The 12,552-nt window shown below is 44.6% G+C and overlaps 1 protein-coding gene across 1 annotated transcript in view; it reads right to left on the bottom strand.

Moving 5' to 3' along the window:
• Window positions 1-12,552, bottom strand: part of FRMD7 (FERM domain containing 7) — a 762,724-nt gene that overhangs the window by 338,793 nt on the left and 411,379 nt on the right. Inside the window, exon 2 of the mRNA XM_069612841.1 lies at window positions 10,548-10,652. Within this exon, the coding sequence (XP_069468942.1) occupies window positions 10,548-10,652 (105 nt within the window). The remainder of the gene's footprint in view (window positions 1-10,547; window positions 10,653-12,552) is intronic.

Genomic DNA, 12,552 nt, shown 5'->3' with positions numbered 1-12,552 from the left:
CAGTGCATAGGTACAGGAGGGATAATCCAGCCTATCACTGTATGGTCAGCCTATAACATCATTTCAGAGTAATAACCTGCCCAGCATTGTAGTATCACTTGTCTATTCGCTTCGTATGGCCGGTCTCTGTACGCTATGAATACCTTGTTTAGTAGAATCTTGTAGCCTTGTGCCACTCTTCACCATTCTCCAAGGATACATTGCCAAATCTATGTGGACACACATGCCTGTTAGCCTCTGTATGGTAGTCATTATTTTGCACAGTATCTACCAATTTTGTTACCACTGGTGCTAATTTGAAATGTATTGTGCCGCATTATCCACGTGCATGTTATCATAGACGCTAATTTGAAATATAGTGTGTAAAACTATCTAGTAATTAGCTAAATCTATGGTACCTTCACGTTAACTGTGCACTCCCAAACACAGTACGTTAGCCTGATTGTTAGATTAATGTACACTATGCCCATTACTGAATGAGTAGTGCACTGTAATTACACGTTGCCTCTCGACAAAATGAAATGCCAGATCGACTAATTCCAAACCATGCCCCTAGCATTGTGTAGTGGATTATTCATATAAGTGGCCTCTGCTGCTATATGTGTTTTAGGGCTACCTTAGAAACTTTCCTAAAGAGAATATAGTCATGTTAGGCTGGTTACTCGCTACTATGTTCCTATTCTATGTTGTACAAAACTGTACACCTTGCACAGGTAGCCCCTTCAACGGCTATAGAAATGGCCTCACTAGATTGGGATGCTACCGGCATCATCCCATCCCCTCTCCCACTCCAATCCTACCCTCCACTTTACTGTTTCCACCCATTCAGGGCTATGCCAACACCCTTAGTGCTATAAGAAGCTTTAATACGCCTCAGCCCACTACCATCGCACACATGACGGCTCCCAAATACATACTAAACACTACGGACGACTCACATTCTTATCCCATTAAGGGCAACACTAGATTTTATCGTCTTAGATCACGTACCAAAGTGTGCCATCACCATTATAAGTCAGCCATAGCTACGCCCAAACAGCCGAAGCCTAACTTCTACCTTCATAACAAACACAACAAGACACCTGAGGTAAGGATCACCAAACAATCCTCCAGCTCCCCAGACGCACAGATTTTGACTACCTCCACTGCACACGAAATTGAGCCTCCAATTAACTTCAAAGGTGCCCTTATAAATGCCCGGTAACTAGGAGCCCACGCCATTGAGATACACAACCTCATTATTGAACAACAATTGGATATCCTAGTAGTCACAGAAAGCTGGCTTCACCAAGCAACTGGACCGCTACTAGCTTTCGCCATCCCTCTGATTATATCATCCTTAGGACTGACAGATCCAATACTCAAGGAGGCGGTGCAGGCACTATAGCTAAGACTAATTTACAATTAAGATCTTGCCCCCTCTTAGATATAGAAGGCTACAAACTCCTCGTAGTCAAATTTGCAGCTAACCAGAAAACTAATATCAACTTTGTGGTGATTTACAGATCGCCCAAATCCAATACCCATCCAGACATAGACATATCTCTGCTATTAGCCCCGCTCAATAAGCCGAATGCTAAATGCATCATCCTTGGTGACCTTAATCTAGGATTTGATGACAATCAAGACCACAAAGCAGGAGCCCTTCAGGCGGCACTTAAAGATATGAATTTCACACAATTTGTGAATGCCCCGACCCACATTAAGGGCTGATCACTGGACTGGATATTCTCACTCAACACTACGTTAGCTAGTGATTCAATCACACCCATTAATTGGACGGACCACCACAGTGTAAATTTCACCCTCACTTGCAATGAGATATGCCCTCCCAAGACCAAGACAATGGATACTTATGAAACTAGAAACATTTGCAAACTTACAGTTGAGAACTTAGCCCCCATCCTTAGCAAAGCCTTAGCAACCAACTTGGTCATAAGTGACAACCCATGTCTCCTTGTAGACACTTATCATTAGTGTGTCATGATGCCTACCCCCGGGGACCCAGACCAAGTCCAGCAACCCCGGAAGCAGGCATCAAGTTATTCCAAGCAAGCCCAACAACCCCTGCTAGGGGCTATTTGGGTGCAGTCCTGGCGTCTATGGCGCCAGGCTCATATGGAGAGTCAGTCCTGGCGCCATAGGCGCCAAGCTCATAGATTAAAACTTACCTGATGCAGACCATGCTGCAAATTTACCTGATGCAGACCATGCTGCAAGAGCTCCAAGCCAAAAGAGGCTTGGAAGGGACTACTTTACCTAGGGACTATTTTTTACTCGGGTGGGGCTGGGGAGGAATACTTACCTGGGACTACTTTGGAGGCTATTTAAATCACGCCCGAAGAGCAGCACATGCTTCACGTTATTCTGCATCCAGCAGCGTAACGCTCACCGTGCCTGCAAGTCTGCATCCAGTCTTCTGCCATGCCTGCCTCGAGTCTGGAGCTCCTAGAAAAAGGGAGAAAGAAGGGGAAAAGGTTAGAACAAGAGCAATACCTTTGATCCTTACCTGAATTCCTGATCCATCGCGACTTCGAGCTGGAAGAAAGAAGTTATTTTATGCGCGCCGCCTCGCCTGCTGCAGCGCCGCGCTGAATTCACTGGCCTTCGCAGAATCTTCACATTCCACCACATCCTTCTGCATGTTCCCGCCGCACTCCGGCACCTAAGGGGAAGACAAGAACAGCAAGGTGAGCCAAGGGAATACACAGAGGCAATATTAGTTACCCCCCATAGACTTACCTGATTTTAACACCGGGGGTACTATTCCTCTTCACAGGTCAGCGCAGCTTCCACTGCATCCTCGCCGAACCCCGGCCCCTAAGGGGAAACAAAAGGACAGCAAGGTGAAACAAAGGGACAAACAAGGGGAAACCTCCTCACCACAATAGACTTACCTGATTTTACCGCCGGAGGCATTATTCCCCGAGACTTCATACTTTCTCTCAGCGCCTGAATAAGGGAAAAAGCAACAGGTTACATATTGACATTATTTTATCGAACTTTGTTGGATAATACAAATCCTTACCTGAATATTACAGGTTGCCGCGAGGAACTCTTCGCTAGGGTCAAGCTGCAACCTGCAAGGAATCGGACAAGAGTGAAAGTCAGACATTTGAACTCTTACGAACTACATACTTACGGCGTCTTGCCAGGAATCTCAGAGTCAATATTGTTCTGGAACTCACCAATTCCTCCGAGCCAGTGAAGCAACTGGTTATCTACGCGCCCCTGCGCCCAATGCAGGATGGAGAGCTCATCTTTCCAAACCATCAGGTGAGACTATAAGAGGGGACATCAAAGGTGATCAGTGGGGAGAACAGCGGGAGTGGGGGGGTTAACGCTCAACTCCGCGGTTAATTCCCTTTCTCCATTTGCAGAAGAATATTCCTACGGCCAAGCAAACGAAGCTAGGTGGGCCAGTCCGGTCCGTCATCTCGGCACTACGCGTCACATTGGTGGAGACCGCAGCTGTCCAGTTCAGATCAACGCCCCTGTGGGAGCCAGGTGAGCGTAACAGAGTGCCTCACCTATACTATTGATTCGGTAGCACTGTTAACAACTAAAACGCGACGTGCTGACAAAAGAAGAGTCCTTCTGGTTCAATGATGAATTAGTATCGCTAAAGCGAACTAAACAATCTCTTGAACACATAAAAAATCTCCCACTACAGACTCCGCTAATGCCTTTAAAGCTGAAAACAAAATATATAAAGCAGCAATTATTACTCACAAAGCGAATGCATATAATACTCGCATTATCAATGCTTCAGCAGACTCTAAAGAGCTTTTTTCCATTCTCAGAGAGTTGGAAAACCATACCCCAATCACCAGCCCAGCTAACTCTAATAAAGAATGGTGCACCACCATTCAAGATCCGTTAGCCTCCAAAATCGCTGTGTTACAAAAGAAAATAGCTACCAAAAGAAAAATATTAGCTGAAAAAATGTCCCTAATAACACCCCCACAAAATCTAATGATAATGCTCACCTACTATTCCATTTCACCCCAGTGACTCAAGAGGTAGTGACCAATACTATGTCTAAACTAAAAGCCTCCAACTGTAAAGGGGATAACTTCCCAGCTCACTTAGTTAAGTAATGTGCTTCCACCCTCACCCCTATCATTACCAATTTTGTTAATGCCTCCTTCAACACAAATATGGTCCCAGCTAGTATTAAAGAAGTTTGGGTCACCCCACTTCTAAAAAAACCAACCCTTGATCCGACTGTGCCCACAAACTACCGACCAATAACCACGGTCCCGTTCTTGCTTAAGATCATCGATAAAATAGCATATTCACAAATCCAGGCCCATCTCGAACAAAACCAGCTCCTTGGAGCTAGACAATCTGGATTTAGGCCTAACCATAGTAAAGAAACGGCACTCCTTGACTTGAAAATCCAGATGGACACCATCAGAGACTCAGGGAAACGCTATATAGTATTGATGTTAGACCTTTCTGCGGCATTTGACCTTGTGGATCATGATAAACTATGTACTACCCTAGCTAATGATTTTAGCTTTTCTAAACATGCCACCCTTTGGGTGAAATCCATTCTAGCCGAATGCACGTCCAGAGTCTCCATCAGTTTAGAAGCTGATCCCATACCAGTCCCCATCGGGGTACCCCAAGGGTCATGTCTCTCACAGACTCTATATAATGCATACACAAAGCTTCTGTTCTCGGCATTAGACGACATGGGTGTCATCTACACCAACTTGGCAGATGACACCCAGAACCTCATACCAATCTCAGGGAAGTATGACCAGGACACATTGACCATCAACAAAATGTATGCTATAATTCAAAACTGGATGGCCTCGAACAGCCTTTGCCTTAACGATGAGAAGACAGAGATTCTCATTGTGGGATCCCAAACCAAAATAGGTGCCCTCCATTCAGACTACTCATCATTCAACATAGATGGCACATTGATTCCAGTACTTAAACAAGTAAAAACTTTAGGAGTGTACCTAGATGCCAACCTTACCATGGCTAAACACATAAGTGTACTCTCGTCATCCACATCATATACATATAAATTAATTGCCTTAAGCCGCCAGTTCCCCACACCTACAAACTGCATTACTTTTGCTAGGGCCCTGAATCTATCGAAGCTATATTATTGCAATGCTCTCTTACTAGGGACGTCCAACACCAACCTAAGTAAACTACAATTAATGCAAAATAAAGCATTACGGGCTGCCATAGGAATAAAAAAGTCTGACCATATCTGCAACATCCGGAAGGAGACACACTGGCTACACATTAAGGCCACAATCATCTTTAAAACATTATGTGTCACCCACAAATGCCTCGCCAAAAAAAGCCCCCATCTACATGAATAACGCCATAAATAAAAAAGAAACCATCAGAACGATTAGATCCAACAATAACTTGCTCCTTGTGGTTCCTCGCTACAATAGTACTAGAGCAGGGGGTAGCAGCTTCCAAGTTATGGATCCCTCCCTTTAAACATTAAAAATGAGGAATCCTTCCATTGCTTAAAAAAACGACTAAAAACCTGGTTATTTAACCAATTTTAGCAAACTGACACAAAGGCCAACATCAGTCAACATCTGTAGGTCTAGAAAAACACCTACCGAAGGGAGACTCGATCCAGAATTTTAAATAACTATGACTGTTTCATCCTATGTATGCTAAAAGTCTATGCAACAATGTCTTTTTTGTAACACTGTCCATCCACATGTATGTATTTGAATATTCCAAATCAAGGCCAACAAATAACAAATGTAATAAATAAATAAACAAATAAATCTCCTCTTCGTCCTCTAGTTCATCCACTGTGTTCCATTCTTCCTCCTGCAACTCCCTATTTGTAGCTCCATCTGGCCTCACTGTCCAGTAGTCTACACTCACTGCCCCTCATTCATCACACTTCCCCTTCTCCTTCTCAATGTGACATCCTTGATCACGGTGCTGTCCAATCTAAACAAAATGTCTCCTGCCTTCCATTCATCTAGTCCACTCCCCGGTTTGCTTCCTTTTTCCCTGAGTGCCCTCAACCGTGACAACTCCATTTGAACTGCCTTGAATGCCTCTTCTAACTCCTTCTGTGGGTTCCTATCATCTCTCTTGATATTTGCCGGTATAGCAGTGTTAGTATTCGTTTGATGTGGGGGTGTTAACACGGATGGGGGTGGTGCTGTGGTTAAGGGGGGACATAGGTTGTATTAGTATGTCAGGTAGCGAGAAGGGTTGGATAACACCCTTCTGGGATAGAGGCAACTCTCTTTCCTCAGATACGGCTGCTTTCACTACAATTGTTGTTGAATCATTGTCACACTGGGAATTACACTCCTCATTATCCTCTATATCCTCAACCATTTCTATAGCTCTAAAATCTCTTTGCTCCTTTAGAAATTTTAACCTTTATATTTAGCAGCCACAAATGTGTACGTGTGTTCCAGTATCCCTCTATTGTTTGTACCCTGCTCTGGCCAGGGGAGGAACACGCCCCCTTGCCTCTCCGCCACCCACTGCTTGTGATATTTCTCAATTTTATCCTTATACAACGGCAAGGCACTGCATATGTACTCTCGTGGTGTAACTACCCCCTTGTTAAAAAAACTTATTTAAGAAAATGTCACATCATAAACAAAATATAGTTTGTCTTGAGCTTTCCTACCAGTCACCAACTCCCTCTTCCCTGTTGCCCCTATATACTCTCTCTTCTCTCTCACACCATGCACACACACTCTCCCCACACACAACACCCACACCACTTCTTCCACAGGCCCTCCCTTGGCCTCCTATCCCAGCACAATAAAAGTAAAAAACACTAAAACAGAAAGCTAAAATAATAAACTAAAATACCAACCACTGCTTCCTCTTATTCCCCCACCCAGAATATATTTGGCACAGAAATTCGATGCCTCTAATTATATAGAGCCCCTACTTCTGTATTCTCTTATCTTATTTCAAAATATGGCGCCATCTCCTTCCCTAACTCCGAAAGGATTCCACCTCTCTATTTCTCTTCTCATATACTTATAACAATAATAAAAAATATATATAACCGCCATGTAGCCTTTACACACTACCCAACCCAGTCACACACCATTCGACCAAACACTCTCACCCCCCTTCTCTTCAACACATGCAACCCCGCACCCCTTTTCTCCTTTTCTCCGGTTCCCCTAACTTTCCTCTTAGCGTCCTCCACCGTTGTTTTCACCCACACGAGGGGAACTTACATCAGCGTGTTCACCCGAGCTCCTCTGTTATGGGGTCTCGTTAATAGCCTGCACAATTCTAGGAGCTGCGCCCGCTCCAAAGAGTACACAGGAAATCTGTCAAAATGGCTCCTGTACACCACTACAGGTTGCGCACTTGGGACTGGTGCCTGCAGGTGGGCGCGGCCCCTCCAGATGTGCAGCCTGGCATCCACTCTCTCTGCAGAAAATCTGGGATCATGTTGGTGTCACCATTTTGTAAAGTAGCCCTTCAATGCTCACACCAGAACAAATACATCCCACTACAACCCACAAGGCTCAGCACATCTCTTGCAGGGAGAACAAGGTTTAATCTCACAAAAACACAAGTACGTGCCAGCAAAGAACTCTGCTGCCATGGAGCGCTCTGACAAAAACAGCATAAGCCATGGGTTTTAAAGATACTCAACGTCACAAGTGATGCACATTACATAGGTTCAAATACATGCAGCTGGTTGGTGCCATCCTATACACATATAGCCTGCTCAGAACGGGATACCAGGCGATTGGTGGGGATCTTCTTCTTCCATCATCGGGTACGAAGACACCAATTGGCAATATAGTTACACAATTCATTATTTGTTAGCTCTATGGTGCACCTGGAACCAAGGGCATGAGCGAGCCGGATACTTTTGAGGTTGTGATAACTTCTCAGAACTATGTGTACCCCCACTCCATCCCAGACATGCCGGCGCCTCCACAACTTTTCCACGCACAGTTTAAATGTTACCTTCTCCCATGGCACCTTGCAGCATACATCACATGAACCAAAGTTGTGGACAGCACGTCACAGCTCCCTGATCTTCCTGATCGATTGACACTTTATAGTTTCATGGCCAGGGGTCTTAGGCTGGTCAGTGCACTCAAATGCTTGTATCCTGGACTCAGGGGTCCATGGCCGCTATAACTTAAAGATATGGACTGGCCTCAAGCCCTCACCCCCCTTCTCGTGCGATAGTTCTTCAAAGATCAATTCCAGCCCTCTCTTGGCCTTGCAGGGCACATTCCTTCTAGGTCACATGCATTAATGATAAGACACAATGGAGAGCTGTGTGTCTTCAGTGATTTAACCTCTGCCAGGCTGCCAGGGCTGTGAGCAGAAGATGCACACACACCCTTCTAACCCTCGGGACGGGATTAAGCATACTAGCATAGCTATGGCAGTAGGCTTCAATCTCAAGATGGCGTCTCATTACACATGTGATATTAAGGCCAGGATTCACTACATTTCCATTACAATCTAGCTTCAATGGGTATCCCCTCACCCCCCTACATTCTCCTAGCTCCCCCACAACATCTCCTTCTACAATCGTCTCATCCTAATTCACTGAGGGGCCTGGAACTTCCACCCTCGCTCCCATCAAGAGCTGGCAGAGGAAAATGCCATTGCTGTGCTCGCCATGTTAGGTGGCATCAACTTGTAGCTAGTAATCACATGGGTGAAAAACCCTGTAATTTTTGATCGACTTCCGGCTGGCAATTCCAATTGCCTTTCCGAATTCTGCTGTGTCACCTTGTTGGATACGTTTTCCATTTGCGATGGTGTGCGTGGAGCAAAAGACGTATAACAGCATGTTGGTTTACCGCACCTTTGAGACGTGTTGCCGCCAACAGGCTTACAGTTTCGTGACAATGCTGCTCGGTGGCCCGACCTGCTGTGCAGTTCATAGGGGCACGGCAGTGGGGATTTGGCAAACTTTCCCTTGTGTTTACCAGTAAAAGTAATTTTAGGTCAGCACTATGGCTTTGAAGGGCTCCGAGTGTGGCAACAATAAATAGATCCTCTAGTTTATGGAAGTGGTGGCAAGAGCAACACAAGGATTATCACCAAACAAATGGTTGTTTACAGCTATACAGGTGTAATAACACTCACCCCACTGAACTGCATGAACTGCATATACTGCTCACACCTCTACTCACAACGCAGCTGAGGCGCGAACAACGTTTTTTTGAAAGCCAGTTGCAGGCAGAGTGCATAGATTGCGAGCTCCGCAGAAAGAGCAAACGAGTACCAGCAGCGGAGGCTCCCCTGCATAGACTGCTCACCCTCTGCTCACAACCACGCTCAGGTGCCACGAGCTCACTTTCAAGTTTCCTGTGAGTTGTGCTTCACCGTTAGAGGGATGAACAGGATCAATCCACATGGATGGAGCACAGGAGAGCTTGTGCTGTGACCAATTAGCACATTTAATATGTCTTTTTATACAAAATATCATGTTTGAGTCATGTTTAATGTGCATTATGCTTGTTTTGTGAATGTTCTTAAAGTCTGACTCCCTCTTTCAGAAACCTCTTTGTGAAAAACATCCGGAGTGTTTGCTTTTTGACTCTTTTCCACCCTATTCTTCCTTCTACCCTAAAATGAATGACAAAAAGAAACACTAACCTTTCTTTTACACCACTCAAAAACTAGAAAATAGAGAAACCTGCCGTTTTGCTCTAGATACCTATTTTGACTAATATGTTGCTAATGGCCCCTACTGCCATAATGTTATGGAACAAGTGGATCATTCTGAGAGCTTCTCATCAATGGGTGAGGAGGAGGCAGATGATGTGAGTCAGCAGCAGGTGAACAGCAGGAGACAGTGATGGAGTGGCCGCGGCAGGTGGAGCACTAGGAAAGCAGAAGTTGAAGGACAGTAGGACGGGTGAATATGAAAAGACAGATGAGGGGCCACGGGTGGTTGAATGGGATAGGCAGATGCAAGGCACAATGAGCAGGAAGAGGCAGGGAAGCAGGATTTGTAATGGAGGCCGATGTAGGGCAGGAGGAGGATGTCGATAGGTGTCAGAAGGATGACAGGCAGGCAGAGAAGGTGCGGTATGCCACAGGAGGAGGGGGAGGCTGACAAAGCTGATGCTGGTGGCCCCCGTCCTGTGTAGGGAGCAAAGCAGGCCCGAGGAGGAGACAGGCAAAAGGGTACTGCTCCTGATGTATCTCCAATGGGCCTCTTTGTCAGATCCTAGTAGCAAAAGGCATGTACCATGGTGGGTGTGTGCTGTTCACAAACTCAACAGCATGAAGATCAATTTTCAATGTGACTGCCTCTTTGTAACTTTGTTATTCTGAGTCGATCTCTTTGTAGTGTCAGGCAATTTTAGATTTGATATTTTGCTCTTCTAAAGATGTTTTCATATGTTCTCATTCGTCTACGTGATTGGCCTTCTCATAAAGTACTTATTTATGTATTATTTAAAAAAAGATCTTGTGCCTAGTGAACACTTAGATGTTTATTGTTGGTAAGTGAACCTTTTCCTCAAACACCGTAGAAACTTTGATAGTACTTTAAATATTACAAACACACTTACATTATTGCCAGAGTTACTCTTGAATTCCAATCCAAAATATTCCTTCTCTGAGAGATTCAGTTGACTGCAGCTCATAGTGAACAGTTCTTTCCCGGGCGCTTTTTGCTAAAACAAATGATAAAATTACACTTTAGTAAGTAAGTAAAAGTGTATTCGGAATGTATTCATTAACAACATAACCAACAACGCATAATACAAAACAGAACAAATATTCATAAAACTCTTACTTCAATAAATCCTTTTCTAAATGCTGCCTTTAACTCATTCAAAAAATCTTCACCGGTACAGGTCACAAACAAAGACATGGCATCCATGCCTGTCCCTATGTTATTTTTAATAAAATGCAGCCTATGGCATTTTTCATAAAAAGCAGTGAAAACCTGCAAATTGTTAAAAAAATGATTAACTCCTCGACTCTAAGCAGACCACGCTTGCATATCCTGTCTGGGCTCAACCAGCTCATCCTTGCTTTTAGAGGTAGCAGGTTTAGCCTAATCATCAGTTTTATCCTATGGCAATCAGGTCAATCAATCAATCAATCAACGCATTCATAGAGCGCTCTTTCACCAAAGGCATCATGGCGCTGTTTAGAAGTGTGGAAAGAGAGAGCACACAGCAAATATGGGTCTACATCTCTGTTTAAAGAGACCAAACGGCAGATCCTTATTAGAAGTGTATTTCATAATTCCGGGCCCGAGATGGAAAAAGCCAGACCGCCTATCCTTTCCCGACGATAGGCAGGTATTTCCCAAAGTACTGCCCCTGCTGAAAGAAGTGCATGGCCTGGACAGTACAAATGAATTTTTTCCTGAAGTCCGTGGTCCAGCTCTATGATGCAACTGTCGGGCCAATAATAAGAACCAACAATAAGGTCCTCAGTCTTAACCTTCGCCATTAAGTTTAAGCCAGTTGGCTCCCATCCAAGCCCCAATTGCTTCTAGGCAGGATCTAAGCTGAGCTTTTGCCCCTGCCAGGCCCAGATCCAGCCTAAATAGAATTTGGGTATCATCTGTGTAAGAGTAAAATCTAAACCCAAATGAGTGAAAAAGAACTGCCAACGGCTGGATGTATATATTAAAAAACAAGGGGGGAGGGTAGAGCCCTGCGGAACCCCACAAGCCACCATTTTTAGGTAAGAACCTGATCAAAGCAAGAGACACCAGTTGCGAGTGAGAAGTCAGAAACGCCTGGAACCACTCCAGAACCTGGCCAGAAATGCCAGCATTCTGTAGCCTAGAAGGGCAGATCAAAAGCGTCTGACAGGTCCAATAAAATAAGGCCTGCCATACTGCATTGTTTTTTGATCACTGTTAGGTCATCAAGAACTGACACAAGGACAGACTTGGTCCCCATTAAAGGACTAAAACCCATCTGATGGAGTTGAGGGGTAATGGCTGCTTCTAGAACTTTCATGAGGAAAGGGAGCAGAGAGATCAGTCGATAATTGGCAAAAATTGCTGCATCTAAGGATGGCTTTTTCAGCAGTGGAATCACCAGTGCATTTTTCAAAATGGCCGAATCTGGCCAAAGGCCAGCAAGGAATTTGTTCCCTCCACTATTGTATCACTAAAGCTCATGACAGTGGATTCAAACAAGTGTAGAGGGATATGAACTGTAGGAGATATGGATTTAAGAAGGGTAACACAATTGCAGAGCCATCGGTGGGCTGAAAGAAGTCCAAGGTGGCATTGGCCGGGGCATCAAAGATGCCAAATCGAGACTGGCAGACTTAGAGGCCCGCACCAGGATGTTGGAAATACTAGCCCTAATTGTCTCACTTTTCTCCATGAGAAAAGGGATAAATTCTGACACAACATCTGAGACCCAGGGCCAACAGAAGCTGTACCAGCGTTAGAGAGTTATTTAACTGTTTGAAAATGATTCTTGGGTACATTACCTGCAGAATGAATAGTGGCCGTAAAATGCGCACGTTTAGCCATTTTAAGGGCTTTATGACACGATGCGAGCAATTTCTTTTATTTATCTCTCGGATGGAAATCGTAGG

This window comes from Ambystoma mexicanum, chromosome 5p (assembly GCF_040938575.1).
Source record: "Ambystoma mexicanum isolate Mex_15411 chromosome 5p, UKY_AmexF1_1, whole genome shotgun sequence".
NCBI classification, from domain to species: domain Eukaryota; kingdom Metazoa; phylum Chordata; class Amphibia; order Caudata; family Ambystomatidae; genus Ambystoma; species Ambystoma mexicanum.
This window is presented reverse-complemented; position numbering and strand designations above follow the sequence as displayed.